Source organism: Lissotriton helveticus, chromosome 1_2, assembly GCF_964261635.1.
Source record: "Lissotriton helveticus chromosome 1_2, aLisHel1.1, whole genome shotgun sequence".
In the NCBI taxonomy this organism is placed as follows: domain Eukaryota; kingdom Metazoa; phylum Chordata; class Amphibia; order Caudata; family Salamandridae; genus Lissotriton; species Lissotriton helveticus.
The window spans coordinates 303,941,120-303,966,965 of NC_136058.1; the positions used below are offsets into that span (position 1 = coordinate 303,941,120).

At 43.2% G+C, this 25,846-nt stretch overlaps 1 protein-coding gene across 2 annotated transcripts in view; it reads right to left on the minus strand.

Moving 5' to 3' along the window:
- TESK2 (testis associated actin remodelling kinase 2) overlaps window positions 1-25,846 on the minus strand; it is a 599,416-nt gene that overhangs the window by 235,244 nt on the left and 338,326 nt on the right. For both annotated transcript variants that reach the window (XM_078671787.1, XM_078671788.1), the window contains one exon: window positions 2,768-2,914. In XM_078671787.1, the coding sequence (XP_078527913.1) occupies window positions 2,768-2,914 (147 nt within the window). The remainder of the gene's footprint in view (window positions 1-2,767; window positions 2,915-25,846) is intronic.

Below are 25,846 nucleotides of genomic sequence, written 5' to 3' on the forward strand. Positions count from 1 at the left end.
GCGGCGTCCAAGTACTCCGACAACGTCATCACGGCACCCACGACAACGACGACGGACGCGAAGCCGCAGACGACGCCTACCGACGCGCAAGGGTACAGCTACGCGAAAAATTTCCGGATCCAGTCTGACGCCTGGGGCTATTCTAAGGTAAGGAATCTATCACTAACGTGTCTCTTTCAGATTGGTGTGTTCTCCGGGCTCCACATTAATTGGCATAAATCAGTAATTTTCCCCTAACAGCTAACACCAAGCCCTGGCAGTGCGAGTTCCCATTGGAATGGTGTGACGACTCGGTTCGATATCTTGGGGTCATTATACATCTTGACACTGCTTCTATGATTTGCCTCAATTATGGCAGAGGTATCAGCTCGCTGGAGTCACAGGTCACGAAGTGGCTGCGTCTGCCTCGGTCCATGGCTATTATTAAGATGGTGGTTCTGCCTCGATTTTTTTTATTATTTTAATAATATTCCTATTCCCCTCACCAAAGCCTTTTTCTTGCAGCTTCACTCCATATTGTTGCGCCTGGTTTGGGGAGACAAGACACCCCTAACATCCCTGCAACCAGTAAAAATTGTTAGGGAAGATATATAAAAGGGGCCTCAAACAAGACCCAACACGTTAACGCCCAATAGAACATTTTGAGAGGAAACTTTTTGCTAAACACTCTTGTACATTGGGCATGTAAACAACATTTAATACCGCTGACCTAAATGGGATTCTGTCCGAGCTGTTACACTGTCGATAATATTGTAACAAACACTTCTGCTAAAAAAAAAATACGTCCGCTAGAGGGACTCTACTCCACAGCTTTTGATAAGGTGAATTGCCAAAGACTGTGGTCAAAGGTCAGAAACTCTAGGATTGACCCATCATTGCTATACTTCCTGGTTGACTGCACACAGATACTTGGTTACAAGTAAGGCTCTCTACGGTAACATTCTCTCATCTAAATTCTGCACAGAAAACAATTTGAAACAAGGGTGTATCCTGCCTGATCACTTTACTATTTTCTTCATATATTGCCAACTTATCAGAGTTTCTTAATCCAGAGTGCCACCAAAGTTGGAAAAGCAAGGGGTGACACATTGGGCCTATGCAAACAATTTGGTGATCCTGTCACAATCTCCAAAAGGGCTACAATATCAAGTAAACCTTTTAAATAACTAATTTGGAAAACATTAATTCCCAATGTACCAAAAACTAAGATCATGGTGTTTGGAAAGAAACTCAGGACTGCATCCTGGACTTTAGGAGGTGTCACAATTGAACCTGTCAATCAATAGGAGTACCTTGGAGTTACGATTGACAGTATGTTATCATGGGTGAACCATCTGTCGACCGGAAAGCTTATTTCTACTATTATCACTAAATCCATGATAAGATTTTCCACACTATTTGGAGGTAGAGCAATTGAATCATTGCTGATAGTTTTAAGAATGAAACATATTCCTTTCTTATTTTACACCTTGCCTGTTTTAAATTGTAAGGCTATACTTAATCTTAACAAAACATACATGCAGATGGTACGAAATCTTTTACATCTCGTACACTTACCCATCACTGTGTCACAAGGTTAGAGTCGAACCTAAAATCGTTAAAACCACTCCATAACGGGGTTTGTCTGACCGATCTATGTGACTGTGCCGGGGCAGAGTTGATAACCTTAAAATCCTTAATTTACTCAGAATAAAAAAAAACTTCATACAAGGTTTTTAAACTGCATAATTTACCTGACTTGGAGACACTGGCAAAGTTAAATCAAGTGACTCGTAAATATACGTTAAAAGAACCTTATTTTAGAGGCAGAGGGAGAACGACCTGGATATGTTAAAGAAACAAACATATGGATGTAGTTTCTGAAACCTATCTCTGGTCAGATTACACTGAAATTTCGAAGATTTAGACTGCTCTATATTCCCAGGTTCATAGAATCAAGTGTTCCAAGGAAAGTCTGCTTGTCAACTCTGCGCATATAAAATGGGAACTCTTATGCATACATCATGTGTTTACCCGAAACTTTCATATTTAAGAAAAATCTACTTGCAACTGATTTTTAATGATGTAAAAATAAGATCTACAGCGGAGCATGCCAGATACCACTTATTATCAGATAATAGTTCCATAATAAAAGTAACAACATTTTTAGACCATGCATAAAGTGTTAGGATCCTGTGTTTAGAATATTTTAACAATATTTCTATTGCATATGTATGAATTTATATTAAGAATATTTTGACCATATTTCTCGTACATATTTATGATCATGAAAAGTTGTTTTATTTTAATCTGTGGGATTCATACAATCAAATTGAATTGATTGAGGCCACAAAGTTAGTCTAAAACACAGACTAAATTAAGCTCCCACAAAGAAATCGTGGCTGTTAGTACAGTGCACTAACAGCCAGCCTTAAAAATAAAGAATCAATGTGCCCAATCTTGTAGACAATCCACAAAAAAAGCCATCACAGTTTCCACAAAACTCCTGGGAGTGGAAAAAAACGCCTGCACAAATAAAATAACTAAGGTTTATTTATAGCTCACTTAGTCAGCCTGAGATTTAAATAAAAACGTTGTGAAGACCACAGGGCCATCACAATAAACAAAGGCACAAGAAGCTCTAAGACTTGCGGAAGCCCATATAGCCAACCCAAGGTAAAACGGTCAAACGAAGCCCACACAGCCAGCCAAAGACCCAAAAGAAACCAGGGAGCCCACTTAGCTATACCAACATACACCAGAGAGCCATCCCTCTTCTCAATGGTACCTTGGACGTCAGGTCTCGATGGAAGATGCCTTTGGAGTGCAGGTAGGTGAGTCCCAGAGCGATGTCATAGGCCAGGTTCACCCGAACTGCCCATGGCAAATGCTGATCACTATCCAATAGTTGCTCCAGGTTTCCACCATTGATGTACTGAAATGAAAAAATATTGTTAATTCAAAAAGACACAGACTTAATTGCAGATCCAAGTAAAACCAGGAACTTAAAAAAACGGTGGTAGCAGCACTTGGTACATATTCCCACATGCAGTGAGACAAACAGCTTTTATAATGCCTAGATATCCGTTATACAAACATTTTCATTTAGTTATTAGTTTATGGAAGCAAAATGAACATGCTTATAGCTGTCCATTATAAAAGGTATGTACACTAATATAAAATTACATTTATTTATTCTATTTATTTTATTTAAAAGGCTTTATAGAGCGCAAACAAGATCCTTGCGGATATCAGAGCGCTTTACATTAAGCAATGCTAATTCTACAACTAAATAAATGCAGGTAAATCAGCTATACATAAGATTCTTGCAGATAACAGAACGCTTTACATTAAGCAATGCTAAAACTAAAGACAAAAAAAATGCAGGTACATCATTTATACATAATATCTCGTGCCAAAAGGTAAAATAACAGGAACATACGATTGAATCAAGACAGTTCAATAGGGTGACCAGGATGTTTCGATGGACCCATATCATCATAAGGATTACTGGTATGGGTATAGTTGATCTCAGGACTTATTTAGTCTAGGGTCAGGTACATTTTGTCATGAGAATCACTTTTACTTCCTTTTTAAAAGATGCGGTAGAGGGATTCAGTCTGGTTTCTGGGGGAAGAGTATTCCATATCCTGGGCGCCATCTCCGAGAAGGATCGTTTGTATGTTTATTTCTTGTTGAACCTTTGAGGTTTCAGTAGTAGATTTTCCGCACTCCTTGAGGATCTTACGGCCCCAGGGATCGACAGCTGTTGTGCGAGGTAGCTGGGTGCATTTTGATGTAAGGCCTTATGCGTCATGCACACTATTTGCACTTTGCTCTGAATTAGTCACCTGTGACATAACTCATCAAGTGATACATTTGTGAATAAGGTTAGTGTAATCATAAAGTCAGATATCACTTGCACAACAACTGCCCGTTCACAATGACATCCTAATAAAAATATAACTCAGATGGGTCGCACGGTACACCGTGGTGAAGTGTAGGGGTGAAACAGTGTTGTGCTTGCAGTGAGGTCTATGCGACAATTAATTGACAAACTGCAGGTGACAATGTGTTCTAAAATAACTTGGGAACTTTTCAGAATGTGCAGATGACCACTCTACAGAACAGGGAGGCGGTGACCAAAATGAGCTATCAAAGGTAAGTAGCATGTTTTGATTGATACGTCAAATAATTCCTTCTAACCACAGGTTACTTCTCATTAGAAGAGATAACCAGGCACTGCTTCCCGCAAAAATGGAAGGTCTGAGGAGTGGAGTCAAAATAAACTTTCTGCAGGACCGAGGCACAAAATTGCCCTCTATGCAGATCAGAGTGCCAAGGAAGTATGCTTGGTGAACGTGTGCAGAGACGCCAACTATACAGATATCCAAGAGGGAGAGCTCCTTGCTAATGTGGATGTGGTGCCTTAGCCTGGGTGGAATGGGCCCATAGGCCTTCGGGAGGCTCCTTTTTTGGCTAGATAATATCACATTTTTCAAGCATGGGATTGTCCATCTCAAAAGGGTCTTTTTCTGTGCTGCCTAAGGTTTCTGGAAGCTGCCAAACTCCATGATGAGCTGATCATCACTACAACATTAATTCATGTACTTAGTGTAGAAGTTTAAAGCCCACTTGAGAGTATGCCGATTAAGCCGCCCTTCTTTCAAGGGGTGTGTGAGGAGGAGAGTAATACAAAAAATAATGCCACTTTAGGGCGAAAGGTGACCCAGATCCTCAGCACCAATTTGACAGGAAAGAAGAAGGTGCATGGAAGTTGTACTAACCGTGCCTGTAAAGCACTTAGATGGCGCATAGAAGTGAGAGCAGTAAGAACAGGCATTGGCAAAGCCAATAGGTTTCACCTAAGAGAGAACTAATGGCTTTGCCAATGTCTTTTAGCCATGTTGCACAGCAGTGCAGAGTGGCCTGGCATGGCTTTGAGTGGCGTAGTGTGAAGTAGCGTAGAGTGCAGTGGCGTAGGGTGGCATATAGTCCAGTTGGGCAGAGCAGCATAATTGCAGTGGGATAGAGTTTAGGAAAAGAGTAGAGCAATGTAGAGTGCCACTAAATGGAGTGACAGGATGTGCAGTGCAGAGGTGTAGAGTGGCATAGAGTGCAGTGGTGTAGAGTGGCGTAGAGTGCAGTGGTGTAGAGTGGTGCAGAGTAGAGCTGCATACAGAATGGCGTAGAGTGCAATGGTGCAGAGTAATGTGCAGTGACAGTAGAGTGGTGCAGAGTAGAGTGCAGTGGCGAAGTAGTAAGCAGTGGGCAGTGATGCAGAGAACAGTTCAGCGGTACAGAGGGCAGTGGCATAAGGTGCAGAGGTATAAGGCATAGAGTGATGCAGAGTAGAGTGGCAGAGTGGAGTGATGCAGAATAGAGTGCAGTAGAGAAGAGTGCAGTGGCGCAGGATACAAAGGCATAGAGTGGTGCAGAGTGGATTAGAGTGTCGTAGAGTGCAGTGGCGAAGACGTAAGCAGTGTGCAGTGATGCAGAGAACAGTTCAGCGGTACAGAGGGCAGTGGCATAAGGTGCAGAGGTATAAGGCATAGAGTGATGCAGAGTAGAGTGGCAGAGTGGAGTGATGCAGAATAGAGTGCAGTAGAGAAGAGTGCAGTGGCGCAGGATACAAAGGCATAGAGTGGTGCAGAGTGGATTAGAGTGTCGTAGAGTGCAGTGGCGAAGACGTAAGCAGTGTGCAGTGATGCAGAGAACAGTGCAGCGGTACAGAGGGCAGTGGCATAAGGTGCAGAGGCATAGAGTGATGCAGAGTAGAGTGGCAGAGCGGAGTGATGCAGAATAGAGTACAGTAGAGTGCAGTGGCACGAAATGCAATAGAGTATAGTAGCACAGAGTAGAATGCAGTGTCGTAGCGAACAATGCAATGGGATAGAAGTCAATGGCAGAGTTCAGGGTAGGGGGGTGGAAAGGAAATGAGGCAACACGAAATAGAGACGGGTTGGAGGGAATAGAATGGACGAGGATATGAGTGATGGACTAAACACAAGCACTCATATGGAATACTTGAGCAAAAAAGCAAAAAGCAGCTCCATAAACAGGGGCAGTGGATGGACAAAAGTACTTGCCCCATCCTCCAGGGGAGGGTCAAATACAAGAAGAGGCCATGGCACCCACACACTGTGACGAACTGGGATGAAAGAAGGAGAGCAACCCTGAAGATAATACATAAGCTATGCGCAGGCTGCAAGCCCACTGTATGTAAACAGGTCCCACTGAGACAGGGCATGTGCTGTCTAGGCAAAACCTAAAAACTCTCTTGATTGCCAGGAGCCACTAAGGATAGCTGTGTATGGCCTCAAACAGCATGCATATGAGAAATGCAAGGACCAAATGAAGTTATCCATCGAGGCATGATGAAGGTTTTTTGGGGAAGCCTATGCATCAAGCTTTTCAAAAAACACATGAAAAGGAAGGCTGGTCTGGCAAAAACATAAAAAAGTGAACATGCATGCTTAACTGTGCCAATGCAAGCCTGGCAGGGATAGACAAATTAAACAATAACATCTGATAACCAGCAAGGGTTCAAGATAGTTATCTCAACACCATGCCACAAACTTCTCCAGGTTCGTCAAATAAATGGATTTTATCAAGAGACATTTGGCTGCGATGATCACAGCTACCATTACAGATGGCAAATCAAATCTTTGGCTGTGGATGTTCAATCTCCATGCCTGGAGTTGTGGAATGTGGCAATTCCGGTGTAGGACCCTTCCTCATTACTGCGAAGGGATGTTTTTGCGAAGGGGTACATGGATTGAAGGTCAGATTCTCAGACAAAAGAGATATGTGTCCACACACTCCTGGGTCAACCCACAGCTTTCAAGATGACTTGGCCCCAGTCAATCTCGACTTTCTTTCAGAACACGAGGAAGGAGAGAACGGTATGAATATGTACAGCAGGCCTGTGGTCCTTAGCAGGTTGAATGTGTCTTCTAATTGCCTTTTTGTTAGAAACTCCTGCCTGCAGTAATCTTGACAGTGCACGTTCTCAGCAATAGGGAAATGCTCCAGACATGGCGAGGATGTCTTGAGCCACCCAAGGATGAAGACATCTGCTGATGCTTGCTCAGTTCACCTGCTCCGAGATTCAGAGTCCCCATCAGATGGTAAGTGTGGATTCTTCTCAATGGTAGAATGTAAGGCTTGTTGCTAGGATGGAATGTTGCTCTTTGAGGAAAGAGTAGTTGATGCTGTATAGCTGGAAGAGTAAGCTGGAGGTACCTGTACCTGCACAACTACCAATAAAGACAACCAACTTTGCTTCTGTGTTGGAGTGGATCTTTACAATGGCGACGAGTGAACCAGTCTGCGCAGGGGGCAGACATCAAGTACCTCCACCCCTGGATGAATTATCAAGATACCAAGTTCCTGGTATGTACTTTGTATTCTACAAGAATCCAGCGTTTCTACATTCTCCATGCTGTTCTACTATTAAGTTTGCTACTTCAGCAACTTCTGACTGATTTCCCTACACTTCCTTCATTGCCGTGTTGTTCTGTACTTTAAGCTTCTATGACAGTCACGGAGTTCTGTTGCGCTTTCTGCATAGTATTTGACTATTTACTCTCATTGAAATCTGTCATGGCACAGCGTTACCATCAACGACTTCTAACTTGCGCTGCTTTACACTTCCTTAGTTACCGTTCTATACTATACTCTTGGCTTCTGTGACAATCATGGAGTGCTGTTGCGCTTTCTGCATGGTATTTTGCTGTTGCTTTCATTTACATAGTAAATTGCTGCATTGTGTTGTGCCAAGTGAAAGTCTAAACAAAAAAGAAAAAGTACAGTACCGTAGGGAAGAGGTACGCGGGAACTCGCTTGCGGGTGCCAGGCATGCGGGAACTCGCTTGCCGGTGCCCGGCACACGAAGACCTGCTCACTACCGGCATCTTCCAAATCGCACTTAACATTCTCAGCTGACATGCAAGACACAGGACACACGTAATACAACAATGTAGCGGCCATTTTAGGAAGTTGGGATAGTTTTCTGCAAATAAAGTCCCCACCTTCCCCTAGAAATCAACACATGACACGCACAGCGGCCATTTTAGGAGGTTGGTAAAACCTCCAACGAGTGATTTAACTTTCGACAAACGATTTGCTCATCTCAGACATCGGATTTTCATCCTTCCAAGCAACAGATTAATTTCCAAACACCTCCAGCGAAACAACAAGTTTCAAGGTTCTAACATTAATTTATTATTTTAATTTCTTACTTTCCTAAACATTTTTTTTTTTTTTTGGGAATCTTTACCAACAGTTATTCTTGTTGCAGATAGAACGTTTTTATTCCTGGTTGTTTTTCATCATATATTGCTACTTATGGCTGATCAAGGGTTGGCTGCTCCTCCTTCCCTTCTCCCTACTCCTGGTGAGCCTTCCATTATTCCTTGGAAGGAGTGGAAAATGCGTTTTTTTAAACTTATATATTCGCACCGGTGCAGATAAATGTGGTCCTGTACGCAAGCAAGATATCTTGCTCCACCATTTGGGTGTTGAGGGGCGTTGCCTGTATGAGAATCTTCCGGAAATTTGTCTATGAATGGGGGATGGACAACCAAGTAATGTTCATGACATGAGCATGCACATGTTGATGTTCGTCACCAAGGTTAATGTTGCGCTAGAAAGGTATACATTTTTTTGTCGTGCACAAAAACCAGATGAAGATCTCGCAACTTATGTTGCCGCACTTAGGGGACTTTTTTTAAACTTGTCGTTTTGAAGGATTAGGAGATTCACTCATACGTGATCAGATTGTGAGATGTACGAATAACAAGAGAGTGCGCAAAAAGTTAGTCATTAAAGAAACCACTGATAAATTAGAAAAACCTCACTTCACCATGAGATTGGATATGAACAACGTGAGAATGCTAGTTGATTCTGGAAGTTTGCACTCAATGCTATCTAAAGAGATGTATTTTAAGGTATGCAGTGACATGAGTAATATGGAGTCTTGGGACATGCCTGACATTAAAGCTGTAGGATATGGTGGTAAAACCATTGACATTTTAGGCCTACGCAAAGCTACGAACCTCCTGGCGTTTAGGAAAGAGTTGAAGACTCTCCTCTTTTCTGCGTAATTCTTTTGACAACTGTGCTGCTCCTCTATGTGTCTGTAGATCTCAGGCCTCTTTGCAAAAGCGCCGGGACGCCCCCTTGGGCAGCCGTGCGCTCAAAAAATAGGCCCTTAACATAACATAACATAACATAAATGGATTGTAATAAGCTTTGCAGGATAGAAAGTCTATCTAACAAAACTAGGCTCAAACTTATTAGACTGGCGTCATCAAAAGGACCTGGGGATTATGCTGAACCCGAATGCTAGTGAACCAGTTAAATCCACTGCTGTTCATAATATTGATGATTAGGAAGCAAGTGTGATGGTGAAGTTTGCCAACATTTTCTCTGATTGGGAAAACTTTTGAATTTTTCTCATAAAATTATCATGAAGAAGAATGCACTGCCTGTTGTTCATAAGGTAAGGAATGTGCCCCACTTAATGAGAGGTCGTCTTCAAGATGAACTAAACTAATTATTGCAGCAAGGGATTATTGAACCTATTGAGGCCTCAGAATGGTTGGCACCCATTGTGGTCTCGCCCTAGGATGGACACAAAATTTGTTTGTATGTTGACTTACTCATTTGAATAGGAATATATGGGTAGACAACCTCTGCCTAGCATTTCTGAAATGCTGACTGCCATGGGTGGAGGAGTGATCTTCAGTGTGATTGATATGTCTGCAGCCTATCACCAAATTGATCTTAGTGATGAATCAAGACACCTTACCTCGTTTGTAACACCGCTGGGTGCATTTCGTTACCGCAGAATGTTATTTGGTTTTGCATTTGCCTCAGCGGCGTTTCAAAGGGTTATGCAGCAGATTTTGGCCAGAATGAAAAATGTTCTGTGTTTCCAGGATGATGTGCTGATTGTAGGAACGGATAGTAAACATCATAACAAAGTAATGAATGAGGTCTTGGAGCGTATAGAGAGTCATGGGTGGGCTATAAAAAAAGAAAAATGTCAATTGAAGAAGAATTGTGTGACCTATTTAGGTTTATAAGAATTGTAAGAATTGTGTGACCTATTTAGGAATTGTAAAAATGGTGTGACCTATTTAGGAATTGTAAAAATTGTGTGACCTATTTAGGCATGAGATACCGAGGCAGGGATTAAACCAAAAAAAGAGTATCGTTTCTGATATTAATTATGCTCTTACTCCTCTTAATAAGGAACAGCTAAATCCTTCCTAGGACTGGCAGAATACTGTTCTAAATGCTTGAATGGATTTACAGAGATAGTGGAACCGTTAAGGTTACTAATGAAGAATGGTGTTGCATTTGAATGGGACAACATCTGTGCTAGGGCGTTCAAAAGTGTGAAAAGTTGTATCCTCCAAGCACCCACTCTCGGACAGTTCAATGTTAATGCTAGAACGTTGAGCACCACTGACGCTAGTGCCATGGGGATTGGGGTATTTTGACCCAAATATATGATGGAGTGGAAAGGATTATTGGATTCGCATCCAAAAGGCTCCAAGTAGCAGAAGTGTCATATTCTGTGATCGAGAAAGAGGCTCTGACATGCTGTTGGGGCATTAAGCATTTTCGATATTTGGGGGTTGCAACTGGAAAAGTAATCGGGTTCATGGAGAGAGTATTCATGAATGAAGGAATACCTAAGACACTTGTGTCGGAAAATGAAGTTTAACTAGTCTCCAAAAGAATGAAAGAATTTCTCTGTAAATTGGGAGTTAATCGTGAGGGTCCCCATGTTCAGGCCTCAGGCTAATGGTTTGGTTGAAAGAATTAACCGCTTGATAATGGAAAACATTCAGCTTTCAATTTCTAATGGGTTATCGTGGTCTGAGGAACTTAAGAAATCGTCATATAGAGTGACGCCACATTCAGTGGCTGGAGTATCTCCATTCGTCTCTCTCAAGGAGTGGGTGTGGGTTAATCGTGCTGCGGTGGAGGATGATGTGGTGAAAACAGCAAAAGGCTGCTGCAAACTATTATAATAAAAAAATAAAAAAAAGGAGTCAAGATTCCCGACATAAAGGAGGGAGATTGGGTGTTTGTAAGGGGAGGGGGAATTGTCATCAAAGGTGAGAGCAAATTTACACAACCTATACAAGTTAAAACGCTGAAGAAGAACATTCTCATTTTAATGGATGGGTCTGCTTGGAGTACTGGGAATGTTTCTAAATGCCTTGCTCCTTAGCCGGTCATACATGAATAGTGTTAGTTCTGTAATTTTAATCATATGTGATTAATGTTACTTCTGTAACTTTTAGGTCTTCCTGCGTTATTAAACCCTTCCATGCTGCAGTCGGCCATTGGCCGACGGCAGCACTACCTCGCTGATGCTGCCGTCGACCAATGGCCGACGCGGCCCCGCCCGTTTTGCGGAAGTGCCGCGGCGCAGCCAAGGTGTTAAATAGCAATGTTTTGTATTATGTTATTCTTTCTTTCTTCTTGTTTATTTTATTGTTACTACATGTAAGGGGGGTAAGATATGTGGAGTCTTCTCAATTGTAGAATGTAAGGCTTTTTCCTAGGATGGAATGTTGCTCCTTGAAGTAAGAGTAGTTGATGCTGTGATGCTGGAAGAGTAAGCTGGAGGTACTTGTACCTGCATACTACCAATAAAGACAACCAACCTTGCTTCTGTGTTGGAGTGGATCTATACAGTAAGTCACCAGAAAAATTCCCTGCTGATCCAGCTAAGCCAAGGAGGAGAACGTCTGCATTCTTGTTGGGACTGCAAGACCCAGGGACCTTCGCAGCAACTGCCCGCACCTGTGCTTGCCTGTGCTGGACGCTACTTGGCCATTCACGGCACCCGCTTCGCAGGGCGAAGCCCGAACAAGGCCAGGCCAGTTTGAGCCCATTAGAGACCGGAAGAGGCCGGGCCCCCCTCTAAATCCTGCAGCTCTCCAAGGTTAGTCCATACTTGTTCATTGTTGCCCCTCTGTGGGTACTGACTTTTCGGGCCATTTGCTGATATCGTGCATAGTCTATGATAAATATCCGCGAGGGAAAGGGGTTGGGGAGAACGCTCAAATGGGTGGAAGTGTGGCTGGGACCCTGTACCAATTTATAATTAGGGCTAGTTCAGTCTTAGCCCACGAAATTGCCCTGACTGAGCATCGCTTATCTCTAGATCCCTTGCAATTAAAACGATCATCACTGGGTTGTTTGATGTCTGCAAGCCCAACCGAACGTTGTGAGGTCGTAGGCACAGATCCTCTCGACAGGAGGTATTAGACAGTCTCCATCTGCACCGCTGAACATTTCCACATAATGGAGTCTCCAACTAGCCCTACGCCTGTTGAGTTGGTGCAAGAGGGTACAGCATGCAGCGCATTTTCACGTGTTACTACAAGGTCTGTGCTCAAATCTAAATCCATGGAACTACTTCCGGAGCCGGCCACAAAGAGGAAGCGGGGAGGGGGCCCCCCCGAAGGCAAAAAAATGCAAAGATGGTAAAAACGAACAGGAATGGTGGGTCTACGACTAACACCATCAACGATAATCGAGCCTCAGTCTATCACACCCACATTGGGTGCTTCAAATCTGGACCCGGTTGGTGTTCCCTCGCTTGAAGCTGATAAGGGTTTATAGGCCAGAATGGGGGCCCTATTCTCGGCGTCTTTATCCCCAATTCTTGAGAGATTGACACTAATTGAGGAAAAATTAACTAATCTTGAACTGTTTGTTGTGTCTAATCTTGGTTCTATTAAGGCCTCACTGGGGGAAAATAATCGGCCCTCTGAAACGATAACAAATGTGTTGTGTAACCCCATAAATTCCAATCACCCTTCAGCCATCCCTTTAACATCTAATTCAATGCTTTTATTATCTAGTAGGAATGGTGGGGCGGGTATTGCTTCTGATGTTGGTGTAGTGGCTCAGGGAGGCTGTGCGGGCGAGATAGGGAATACATCTAGTGAATTTGCTCAGCTTATCCAGAGTACTCCTAGGGTGGAGGGAGGCAGACCTTGCGTTAGGACAGTAAGTAACATCCTACCAAACAACCCTATTTGTGGTCTAGTTAACCAATCAACTACTGTCCCTGGGCGTTCTGGTTGAGATTCCTTAGCAGCGCATTATGGATTGGCCAATAGCTTGTCCGGAAGCGATCATAAGGTATTACATCTTCCACCTGCCGCCGCTCCACTGGTGGTGGTTCAGAGGAATGTACCGACCCTACAAGCTGGGCAAACTGAATCCACTGACCAGTTAATGGCAAAAACAATGCGTTGGCTTAGTGTACATCTGAAGGAAGCAGGGGTATGGGGCTGGGATATTTGTAATCAACTGATAATTGCCAGACGTTCATCTTGGGTTGGATATTCCGCTAAGGAAGGGGGGGTGATTGTGGTTGCCAATTTCAACAACGAGTATGTAGCTAGACTACTATTAGAGAGCTTAGGGAGTAGAAATGAAGGGTACTGTCCCGGAAAAATATCTCTCCTACCCCTAGGGATTTTCTACAGACCTTGCTATTATTCACCGCTAGGAGGGGGGGTTTGCAGTGCCCACCATAGGGCCTTAGGCCGATCCTTTAAGCTTAACCTTGTCAATAGATTTGCTCCTTTGTCTGGCTTAGATGCCTGTGATTTACTGTTACTTGTAAATCCATCAGAGACAGAGAACATCCTTTATCAATTCGTTACTCCCCATGTGATAGATTTAAGCCTTCAGTTAGTAATAGCTAGAGGGTCACAGTGTGCTAAGGAATTGGTACAGATAGTGTGCTGGGATTTGATCCTTCACCTTGATCTAAGTATTTTATCTTGGAACATTGCTGGCTTGCTATCGAAGATTAGCTCCTCCGATTGGTCTAACTTCAAAGTGTCCTATGATGTTATTGTCTTTCAGGAGACTTGGTCTCTGAGTATGATCTTTCGGCCAGGATACTTGGCATTTGGTAAGCCAGCAATTGCGCGCACTAAAGGGCGACCCTCAGATGGATTAATCACTTGGGTCAGACAACAGGCGGGTTATCGGGTAGAAGAACTAGGGATTGATAATCCGGATATCCAGGTCATTAAAATAAACCCTGAGTATGAACCTGAGTTTATATTGATAAATGCCTATGCTAGAGGGCTGGTGGGTGGAAAGGCCTCACCGACCATCTCCAGCCTGGACACATATATTAAATTATTAAAGGGGTCATGTAATCGGATTATTGCAGGGGATTTTAATTGCACTTTCGAACCACTTGGCTTAGAAGACAGGAGCCTCACTAGTGATGAGGATGCTATTTGGGGTGTTCCGTCTTTAATGCTTGCCCCAATTAAGAACTGGACAGAAGCTGTCGTACAGCTAAAAAGTATAACATCGGAGAGGGGGCTTTGGGCTGCCAACGGAAGATCTAAATCAGACAGTAAAGGTAATCCCACTTGTACTTACGGGCTAAGAAGCAGTAAGATCGATTACTTCCTTATTAATTTTGAATTTTGGTAAAGGGTGAGGGATATGGAGGTTTTGAAAATTCCAGCGAGCGAACATGATCCCCTAACACTGATATTAGAGGTGAAGCGTTGTATACTTCCTAGGGTAGTATGGGTATTGTAACAGCAGACGTAATTATGTCTCACGACTGCCGTAAGCTAAAATGGGGACAGGTCTCAGAGGAAGAGGGCACTATGACCCAGATTAAGTCAACACTTGCAGAATCACTTACAGCCCTCTCGCAACTTAACCTTAATGACGCCACTCTCCCAGCCCTTACAGCAGCTCACAAGACCCTGTTTGCTAAGTTGAGATCCTTTTTTATAAAACCTAAAAAAAGAACCAATACGTTCCCTATCCATAAATCAGCAAAATGGTACGACGGGGCATGTAGGCTAGCCTACAGGGATTTGTCCAAAGCAATAAGGTCAAGTTTAATGCAGGAGTTAAGGAAATTAAGGTCAGAATATAAGGCAAACCAACAACAGGCAAAGAAGGCCTTTGACGAAAATAGATGGAGGGACTAGAGTAATGGGAAAAACTGGGAAAAACTGGTGTTGATTCTGGCAACCAATTAAGTGGGTTAGCGATAATGCCGGTCCGGTACCAGTCAACAATGTCCCCCCAGAAGCCTGGGTTGCACATTATCAGACCCAATTTTCATCTCTTGCAAATAGTACTGGGCAGTACCAATGCGTAGTCCCCGAGTCAGTCCTAACATTTATACTTGTGGAAATTGAGCGTGCTCTTGATGGGGTAGCACAGGTAGGGCCCCGGGTCTGGATTGCATCCCGGCGGATATATTTAAATCGGACCGGGAGAATTGGCTTAAATATATTTTTATTTTTGCGAATTGTTTGGCCAGAGGTGCCCCCATCCCAGAATCCTGGCGTGGGGATGAAATTATCCCGATATACAAAAAGGGGGATCGCACAAGCCCAACTAATTATCGGCCTATAAGCCTCATAGACACCATGCAAAAGCTGGTGGCCAGATTAGTGCTAAGCAGGGTAAATAGGTGGATTGATGATAATGAAATCTTATCGACCTATCAAGCAGGATTTAGCTCCCATGTTAGCACTATCGACCAAGTTTTCAGATTCATGTTGATATACTGGAAGACAGTAATCTTAGCAGGGGGGACACTCTATGCTGCATTTATAGATCTTAAATCTGCATTTGATCTAGTGCCCCGCAATAAGCTGTGGGATAGTCTTAAGGAAGCAGGGATGCCCGCTGAGATCTTATCATTCATCATTAAACTACATGAGTCTACTTATGCCCAAGTCCCATGGGGTCAACAGGGTGAGGTAACAACATTTTCCTGTGAACAAGGGAGTTTGGCAGGGGTGTGTTCTTGCCCCTACCCTTTTCTCATTGTTCATAAATAATGTTCTCATATTACACCCAATACCCTACGGATGCCCCAACTCTTGCTGGATCGAGGGTTCGTCTTTTAATGTTTGCAGACGACACTTTAATCTTGTCTAAAACACAAGCTGGTCTGCAAAGAGCCCTTGATAGATTTAGTCTTTTTTTGTAATGACCATGATCTTGTAGTCAATGTTGACAAGACGAAGTTCATTGTCTTACATGAATATAAAATAGTAAAAGCCAGAGAAGAAATGAATAATGAGTCCCTGGGACAAACTGACTCCTTTACATATCTGCCGTTGCTATGGGCAAAAGCATTAATTGGAAGTCACGTCGTAAATGGCTCAAGCCGGTTTGTGTTAAAATAGGAACAAGATTATGTCAAACGGCTCTGCGTATCTTAAAAACTGATACTAGTGAAGTCATAGTTATTGCAATGGCCAAATTCTGGAGTTGGACGTGGGCTCTTAGAAGGAATAGTTTGCATGGTACTATGTAACATGATTTTATGGAGTGTTGCTGTGTTTTTTTAGTCTCTTCTAACCTAATCTGGTTATAAGAATGAAGTGTCTAACCAAAACTTGCGTAAATACGGATATAATTTATTTTACCAATAATTTTTTATCTGGTCTTAGAGAAAAGGATTCATAATTATTTTATAGTCTGATATGTGCGTAGAATTTTATCATGAGATGTTTCTTTTAATATCTTTTTTTTTAAAAAGGTACTTTGCTTTTTAATCATGTTGTATTGTCTATAAGTGTCTTTTATGATTCCTCATGATCGAATAAAGACTAAATTGAATTGAATTGAAAGTGAGCTTGATTGGTTGAGTGCTAAGTAAAACAAAAGTACAAGAAACATTGATAAACCTAGGGTCAAATGATCAATGAATTGGCATCCCAGAGCAAGAGGTAAAATGACAAAAGGAAATCATGGTACCAGAGTGACAAAGGGGCTTTAAACAAATAGTGACAAAAGGTACTAAGAAGAGAGGAGAGGAATAGATTTTAAAGGAAAGAGGAATACCTAATACGAATGTACAAAATTATAATTGAACCAGCATAAATGAGTAAAATTAATCATTTGAAAGCACATGAAATTGCAAATTCCTTTCAATGTCATCTCTGGCAAAATCCTCCTCTATTTGTCAGTAAATTTCCCAGGACATCAATCTGCTTTTTTGTGAGCAAAATATTTAGCTAAAAAGCACAAAATAAGTTCAATTGTAATCTTTGTAGGCCTTTTTTATTCAACATTTTAAACAAAAGTTCTTAAGTCTCATGCAATTTGAAAACAAATTCATGACATTCACAACATTTCCAGAAATTGAAATCAGCAATTTCACACATTCCCAATCATGGAATAGCAAACCTACCTCACCCCAATACCAGTAGCTCCCACATGTGCCAAACAACTTGGGCTCACAACCCTCCTCTAGCAGCTGTAGGTAGTTCCTCATGAGAAGCTCCCCTGCAGGTTGGACCTTCTCATGTAACACCATGATACCCTCAGACATCGCCTCCCCAGGCAGCTGACTCTAGCGATCTGTTGCCCGCGGTCCTAAATTTTGGTTATGTAAATTTACATGCCTGCATATTAAGACACTGGAATGTACTCCCCTGGCGGTGGCAGCAGTAACAAGGGCACATCTAATGGAAGTTTTGGAGCTGGTCTACCCTTCCGACACAATCTCCTTTTCATGCTGCCGATACTGGTCAGGGAGATGCTGTATGAGCCCTCTCATTTCATACCGTTGGGCAATGTCATACCTCACCAACAGCCCTAAAGTATTGGTGATGCGCCAATGAGTCACAGATTGAGAGGCAACTCTTCTGTCCACTGTGCATCAATCTTTCTACTTTCCTTATCTGGGGGCGGGGCATCCATGGGGCCTTGGGCATTGGCTTGTTTGCAGGCAGAATGTACCACCAGTGAGTCCAGCAGGAGCACGCATCTAATGTATGGGGTGGGTCGAAGGGTGAAGGCTTATACTTTGTCAACCCTTGGGAGTGACCACTCTGGTCTTCACTGTGTCCTTAAACACCTCATGCCATTAAGTATTGCCAGGAACTGGGTGGCACAAAGTGTAGGAGAATGTTTCCACAAAGAAGTCCTCTTCCGGTATGGAGTGTAGATCCAGCTTGTGGAAGGTGGCTGATCTATTAATAACCTCACAGTATGAGGTGTTGTCATCAGGAGGAGAGGGTACAGATCAGGGTTGTTGGACCCTGGAGGGACAACCCATAATCAACCCAGGGGTTACTATGGGGTTCTTAGTCATACGGGCCATCATAGGGATCTATGGGGGGATGGCTTCCCTTCCCATATGATTAATAGGTAGACCCCTATGGCTAGGAGGGAACCTGTGATGGTGGAGAAGGGGGTGGAAGTAGTGGCAATGGTGATAGTGGTAGTGGTAGTAGTGGTGGTGGTGGTGAAGGAGGAGGGAGAGGAGGAAGAGATGGAGGAGCAGCTTTGGGGCAGTGGACTGGTGCCCCTATCTTGTCTCTTTTTGTATTTTGGAGGTTGTGGAGGCTCCAACACCAGTTGTTCCTCAAAGGTGAGCTGCCTTTTGCGAGAGAGAGTCTGCTGCATTTGTGGCAGAGGTAAGAATCTTGCCCGTGTGACAGTGAATAAACAACCTTCGCTGCCAAGAGTCCACCGCCTCCTGAAGGGGCTATAAGATGGGGAGCTCCTGGCTGTCAACGTCTGCTGAGGAAGGGCGACTGGACGCTGAGGTTTTTTTTGGCTTCCAAGTAGTTTGACATCGATCCGTGTTGTGGCTCAGACGAGTCCTTTGGAGCTGGCTTTGACCCACCAGAGGACCTAGAAGAAGCGGTCTGCATTGAAGCAGGTCAGAACTTATGCAGCTAGCTCAGTGCCAGAGTCCGAGAATACTGTGATATCTTAGGTCAGGACAAGCCATGGCTGGGAGGCAGTGGTGGCCCGAATGCGGGCTCAAAGACCAACTCCCAGAGAGGCTGTGAGTGCCTTGGTGTAATGTGGAACTCACCGTGGTTCCGAACCCATCAGAGTACCATTTTGTGTGACCACCCACAAGCACTATGGGCCTTGTAAGAAAGTAATGTATAGAGTATACAAAAACTCGGAGTATCCTGGTGTCGGCCTCAGTCACAGGTTATGGATGGGGTAGAATACAGTGAATAGAAGTTGAAGGACTGGCAAATTCTGCAGAGACAAAGATTATGAAATCCTTGCTGCCTCCGTTCCAGTTTGAGAGTTTGGGTCCTGTTTTTTGTTTTTTTACTGCATTTCAGTCCATTTTCTCTTTTTGGGGTTTGCTTACAATTTATAGTATTCTGTTCCGCCTTAGATAACGGTCTGAGACTGGAAGTGTGTGTGCTATTTGCCAGTCAGAGCAATGTTAGGGGAAGAACGATTATTTGGAACAGTGACAGGCTCTGCTTACAAACAGCCAGTCAATGCAAGGAGTAATCTTACCAGGGGAACCAAAGGGTAAGCACCTTTTGGTATTCAATAAGTTATTAGCGGTCACAGGCTGCAATAACACGTAGTGGCAGCCACTACCCAAAAGTACGCTGGTGGGAGAGATCAAGAGGGCAACTCACTTCATGCTTAGGATCATTGTTTACAAGTCAGTGTGCTTCAGTAAAGGATCATTTGGCAACACCCAAACCGTGGCCACTTTAGCTAGACAAATTGGAGCCTATGAAGATTCGGCGAGGCATCTTCCAAATGTTAAGTCCACGTACCACAGAGGCATCTATGTGCACTTGATGAAGAATATAATTCATATGAAAGAAAGAAATCATACAAGACATTGTCAGAGAGCGAACAATATGGATGGAATGTAGTTTGCATTGCAAACAAAGGGGCATGGAGAAACAAAGACAATTTCCCAACAGCATTTTACCATGTGCCTTAAATATGAAAGCAGTGTTTGCCTCGTTCATTGATTTGAAACCAATTCCGCTTTCTTAATGAAAGGCCAGGTAAAGAAGCCTGGTATAGTGAAGGGCAAATTAGTAGAGAGGAACTGGGAAGTCTCCTAGAAAATTCCCCTCCCTTTCTGGCCAGAAGACACACCTTATGGAGATGAAAGGATTAAACTAAACAAACGATGATGGCCTGTTGCTTTGGAAATCGGATAAATCCACTGAATAGCAAATAGGGTGTAATACATTAATATGCAGGTAGTGATCGGTACTCCCTAATTTAATTTTCCTAATGTCCATTCATGGGTAAAGGAGCGCTGTTTAGAGGTACTGTAGTGGGCTGCCCCAACGTCTTCCAAGGTGTGTAACAGAACAGTGAACACGCATACCTCTCTCCTTAGCTGATTTCCAGGTCTTGACACCAGGGCACAAGTAATCTGTGAGCAGAGCTATGAAATGTAATGCCTTACTGTGCTTCAACGCACAGATTTCTAGAGCAGTAATAGTCTTTGCAAAGCTGAAGCACTCGACTGATCAGCTGGCACAACAGAGTAATAGACCAAAGAAACCATATATCCCTAAAATATGGCTACTGAAATGGCTAAGACATGAGGGGTGAAGAAGCAAAAGAATTAGGGGCATAGCAAACTGTCATCGGAAGAGTAAAGTTGCGACCCATGATGGACAACTAGAGGCATAGGTTTGTTTTCCAGGTAACTAAGATCATATGAGTAAGCAAAATAGTTATGAAGGAATACACAACACTCATGGAGTTTAGCAGATAAACAGTTTATTATGTAGTACAGGGAGGTTTCATGTACTGAAACAGAGGGCAATGCAATGGGGAAAGGGACTCTTAAAAAAGGGAATTAAAGTATGAGAATATAGGGAGAAATGTCAAAAGACATTGAAATAGCTTGCACCAAAAACCTATACCATCATGGATTAAAGCAGAGTACGGAATACTGGAGAGGTCAAGACACGCAACATATGTATGGCTTGCGAGACTAAGAGGTCTGAACCAGACTGTTCAAGCAATACCCCTGTGAGCAGCTGGTACATTTACAAGGGAGGGTGGTGGGGGGCACACACCCATGCATTCAGACACGAACAAACACCCATTCACAACACTCACTAACAAATTCACATACATTCACACATACATTCATGCACCTAATTAAAAAAAACACATAAATATTACCTTCACTGTAGGAAGGGAAGCCTCAGATCCACCAGGAGGGTTGGGACTGCTGCCTTCCCTCATTGGCTGACCAAAGGCAGCAGTTCTTTGCTCGTCACAGAGTGGGATGGGGTCAGTGAGACTGCTGACCCTAGCCTACTCTGTGACGAGGCGTCACTGATTCACACTTGGCCCTGGGCACTTTAGGGCTTAAAACTGAAGCGCCCAGGTCCGAGGCAATAAGAGATCCTCCCCCTAGTCACGAGTGGTCGGGCTGCGAGGCACTTTTGCCACAGGGCTTTGGAATCCTCAGAATGGCAAATGTCATCTCATGCAGCCATGAACATGCACATTTAGCACATGTCTAGCTCCTAGCTGCCCGACCTAAACAAGAACAGTCTGTTAGGCTAACCTTTGTTCAGCCTGGCAGACATGCTTTTGCCAGGAAAGAGGTAGGGTCATGGCCCATATGGACGGGCCGCTGCTGCTTGGATCAATGCCTGTTTGCTGGAATCCCAGACTCCTACCTGACTTACCTGAAAAGTGTAGCCAAACAACATATTAAGGGATGAAAAATAGAACAAGTTAAGCTCATACTCAAGCAAACCCAGATGTCCCTCCATGTCAATTTTCATCATCTTCTATGTCTGGGGCATCACATTATAAGCTGTGACCACCGATCTGGCAAGCAAGATCACAACCTTCAGCAGCTACATTATAATCCTCAATATTAAGAAATGCAAAAAGAAGAAAATGGATGTGAAGTCTACTCCTGTTAGGCACCCAGTCTTTGAAACTCAATCCTGACACAGACCTAGCAAGCTCCCGTTCAATCTCACGTTTGAACTGCGCTCTACACCCACAACTACAATGAGCATCTCAACCAGATCAGATTAGACTCACTGCACTCAGACACTGTATGAACAGCAACCCCAAGACCAGAAGTAAGCTGTTCTTGCTTCAGCCTTTCTTGTATCAGTCCTTTGCATGTGGTTCACACTTTATAGGTACTCGTATGTTTAGGCACAGAATGACCAACATTCAATTTTATGGCTAATGACATATCTGTGTCACAAAGGAAGTGATCTTTCTCCTAAACTGTAAAGGCAATGGTGAGGAATTGATGCTCATAAGTGACGCAGGAGGGAACTTCCAGTTGCCAGAATTAAAGCACAGGAAGGCACAATAAATTTCAATGCAATTCTACTCAGAACAGGCTTTATTACCAAGGACCAATAATGGGAGCTGGCAAACCAGATCTAGAAAATCAAACAACCTGGAAGTAAAGCACTTTAACTTGGAAATTAAAATTTGACCCACACGTAGTATTTCCCATTCATGCCATGGTCAAAGGGATTTTAGGAGAGCACATAAGTTGTGCATCAACGGTTAACATACACTAGGCCATGGTCTAAGTAACTTTAGAAATAACTTCCTAAGAGCCTTCGGTGCGCACTTGATATCACTTCTAGTTTCAGCAAACCTGTTAAAGGAGAGGACATTTTATAAAAATAGTTTATTTTGAAGTAATATTAAGCAGGTCACAATAACATCTTCTAGAGGGCTGGGCCAGACAAACACTGCCCTAGTTGTCCAGATGGCGCCTGGGGACAGTTTCCCTCCCTCCGATAACCACACAAACTACCTCTGCAATCCAGCACAGAGCACATGCCGCCAGACCAATATAAACGTTGTGCAAGCTCAACCCTCACATCTGCCGCTGCTGTCTGTAGGCTCTTTGTCTGTGCTGGGTTTGTCCCTCCGTTGACAAACACCATTAGATAACAACCCACAGTAAACCGATGAAAGAAAGCTTTGTAATGGCCCCTTACTGCATGTATAACACAGTCCTACGAGTAGGCAGTGTGGAACAAGATGTCACAGCAGAATAACCTGCAAACACTGTAAAACAGCAAAGTCACAGACACATATCTAAGCAAGAACCAGACCAACCACAGAAACATACTTTTACATAAAAAGGGAGAGTAACCTTTCTATGCCAAAAGGAACAGGGTTATAATGTCGAACAAAAATGACTTCCCTCCTGTGCTTATTTCTATATGAAATCAATATTCAACAAGTAAAACACTCCTTCCATAAATACAGTTCTAAAGTCTAAATCAAATATAAATTCACTTTGTCTTGTTATTGTTAAAACATTATGCAGTTTATGTGAATTTATTAGAGACCTCATATCACACTTTAAAAAGCATGTTTCCAGAATAGTAAAAAGATTTCCCATGCATCTCATTACATATTCATATGATACACAAAATCTTTTGTCATAATTCCTGCCCTTATTCATATTGTACATAAAATCATTTAACAAAATTCCAGTTGACGCGCTGTTTCGGTGAACTTAAGTATGGGTCACGCTACCTTCATCAGGCCATAACTTTAAAACAGTAATTTGCTGTGTTTTGCCAGCAGGCCCTTCTTGTAATGCTTTTTTTGTTATTGCCCCCGGCCGGATTCTCTATTTCACCTTCCCATATACTCCGAGAAATGCTTATTTCTGTACTCGACAGAAAGCTCTTGCCACAATGTTTCCATTTCTCTTTGTATGCCGAGCTGGATCCTCTTTTATGCATGGAGTCGTATTCTCAATCTCTTGCTCTCATTAGTTAAGGGAATCCCTGTTATCATAGGGACGTCATCTAGCGATCTGACCGGATAGAGCGTTCCACCTCGAAACTGGGGAACAGAGGTCAAGACTCTGCAACGACACTCAACATCCTGTGATTCTGGGCAAATCACTTTGGGGCAGATTTACAAGCCCCTTGCGCCTCATTTACGCCGCCGCTGCATCACTTTTGTGACGCAACGGCGGCGCAAAACCTGCCCCATGGTGCGGAGGTACTTACAACGTGACGCATCTGGCAGATGCGCACGTTGTAATGCCCTGCGCCACATGTAGGCGTTCCTGTGCAGGGGGGGGCGTTCCGGCGCAGGAACGCCTCCTAAAAGTGGCTGAGTGAAATCTACAAGATTTCACTCAGTCACTTTGGGGCCCATACTGCATCAAAACCCTGCGCCAGCTTGAAGCAGGCGTAAGGATTGACGCAGCATTAACAAGATGGGGCCCCCCAGAGCATCGCTGGAGCTGCGTAGCGCTTGCGACGCAACTCCAGCAATGCGTCACTTTTACGGTGCCGTTTTTGTAAATATGCCCCTTAATCTCCCCGTGCCTAACAAAAAATTATTGTGTTCACCTGTAACGAAACTTGTGCTAATGTAAAGTGCTCTGATATCCGGTCTAGTTCGCGCTATATACAATTCTTTAAAAAAAAAAAAATTAGAGAATGAGTTGTGTTTTTGGTACATGAGATTTATGTAAAACATCTTTTTATTATTATGGAATCATGCCTTTTAAAGTGTAATATGATGTATTTAAATTATGTTTAAATAAACAGCATCATTTTTTAACTATAACGAGACAGTGAATTTATATTCGATTTAGAAGTTAGAACTTTAGTTACAAAAGGAGTGTTTTACATGTTGGATATTGATTTAATATGGATACAAGCACAAGAGGGAAATAATTTTTGTTTGTAAACATACTTTACCAACATCAACTCACACCAAAAATTACCAATATCCACAAACAATCGATCCTTGCAAGTCACTCAAGAGTAAATAACATACATGTACACATAGGAGAACACACTCGAGGGCAACACAAGCACACATACAGAATGAAAGACAGATGAAAATCTTTCCCTTTCAATGTATTGGTACCTGCAGACACCCTTTCTTCACTGGGTCCGGTTATTTTCATTTGTATCACTTGGACATGCTGATTGATGGGTGCAATCTGTAAGCATGGCCGCACCAGATCTATGGTGCACAGAGCAATTTAGAGTAAATCGGATAAACTAGCATGAGCAGCAGAAATTAACTGAGAGGGCATGCTTCTCAGATCCCTAAATTACTACATCTGGCAGCTCATTGTTCACAGGAAAATGTAGATGACATGACTACAAAACTATATTGACATCCATTATACAGAGAGTGCGGTGCTGGAAATGGGAAAATAGAAGTGCAGGTACTCAGTACTAGAGTACCTGCTTGTTTCGGAGAAGGGCCGGTACTCTCTAATTAAAAGTATTAGGTCTGTCTTCAGACATGCCGGTACTCTCCCTCTCAAAATAGAAAGTGCCAGCACTCTGTATAAGACAATACTGGCCCATTTAAAGCACACAGAGTGCCGTGAAATCAAGAAGAGCAGTCAGTCAAACTGGAACCCTACTAATTCATGGGGCAGAAAAACAAGTAACTGCTGAACAAATCACACTTAACCCGTTTACTGCTTCGAACATTCCGCGCCAGTGCGGAACGTTAGAAGAAACGGGTGCGGCCGCGTTGGACGTGCGCAGCACCAGGGAGGTAGCTCGCGCGACGTCCAACGGCCGACGGCAGCAGCGATAGGGTTAAAATACCTGAACCTGCAACTAAACAAACGGTTGCAAGAAACACACTGCAATACACGAGCCAGTACTGAAAGTGTTCTGTCAGTATTTAAGAACAGGAGTCATCCATGCATATGAAAATGCAGTGATTCAGTGAGGGTGCATAGGGCATCCCCTGAACATTCAACATCTAATAAAAGCTTCATTGAACTTTTCAAGTGAATGCAGCTCCTTCTCCCAGAATAATGGAAGGAAACCCTGGAGAGAGCAGATTAGCAAACATGACAAAATATAAAGACTAGAGGAGCTTGACGCGCATCCAAGATGGCTACGTGAGCTCGGGGCTCCCGGGACCCCCGTAACCGCCGGAGTTATCCTGCAACATATCCTGACATTTCGACACAGATTCGGTCGACAGAGTGGTAGAGGCACCGAACGAGACTTTCCGCGGCCAAATCGGTTGGAGAAAAGAGAAGTTGGGGCGACTGCGAGGT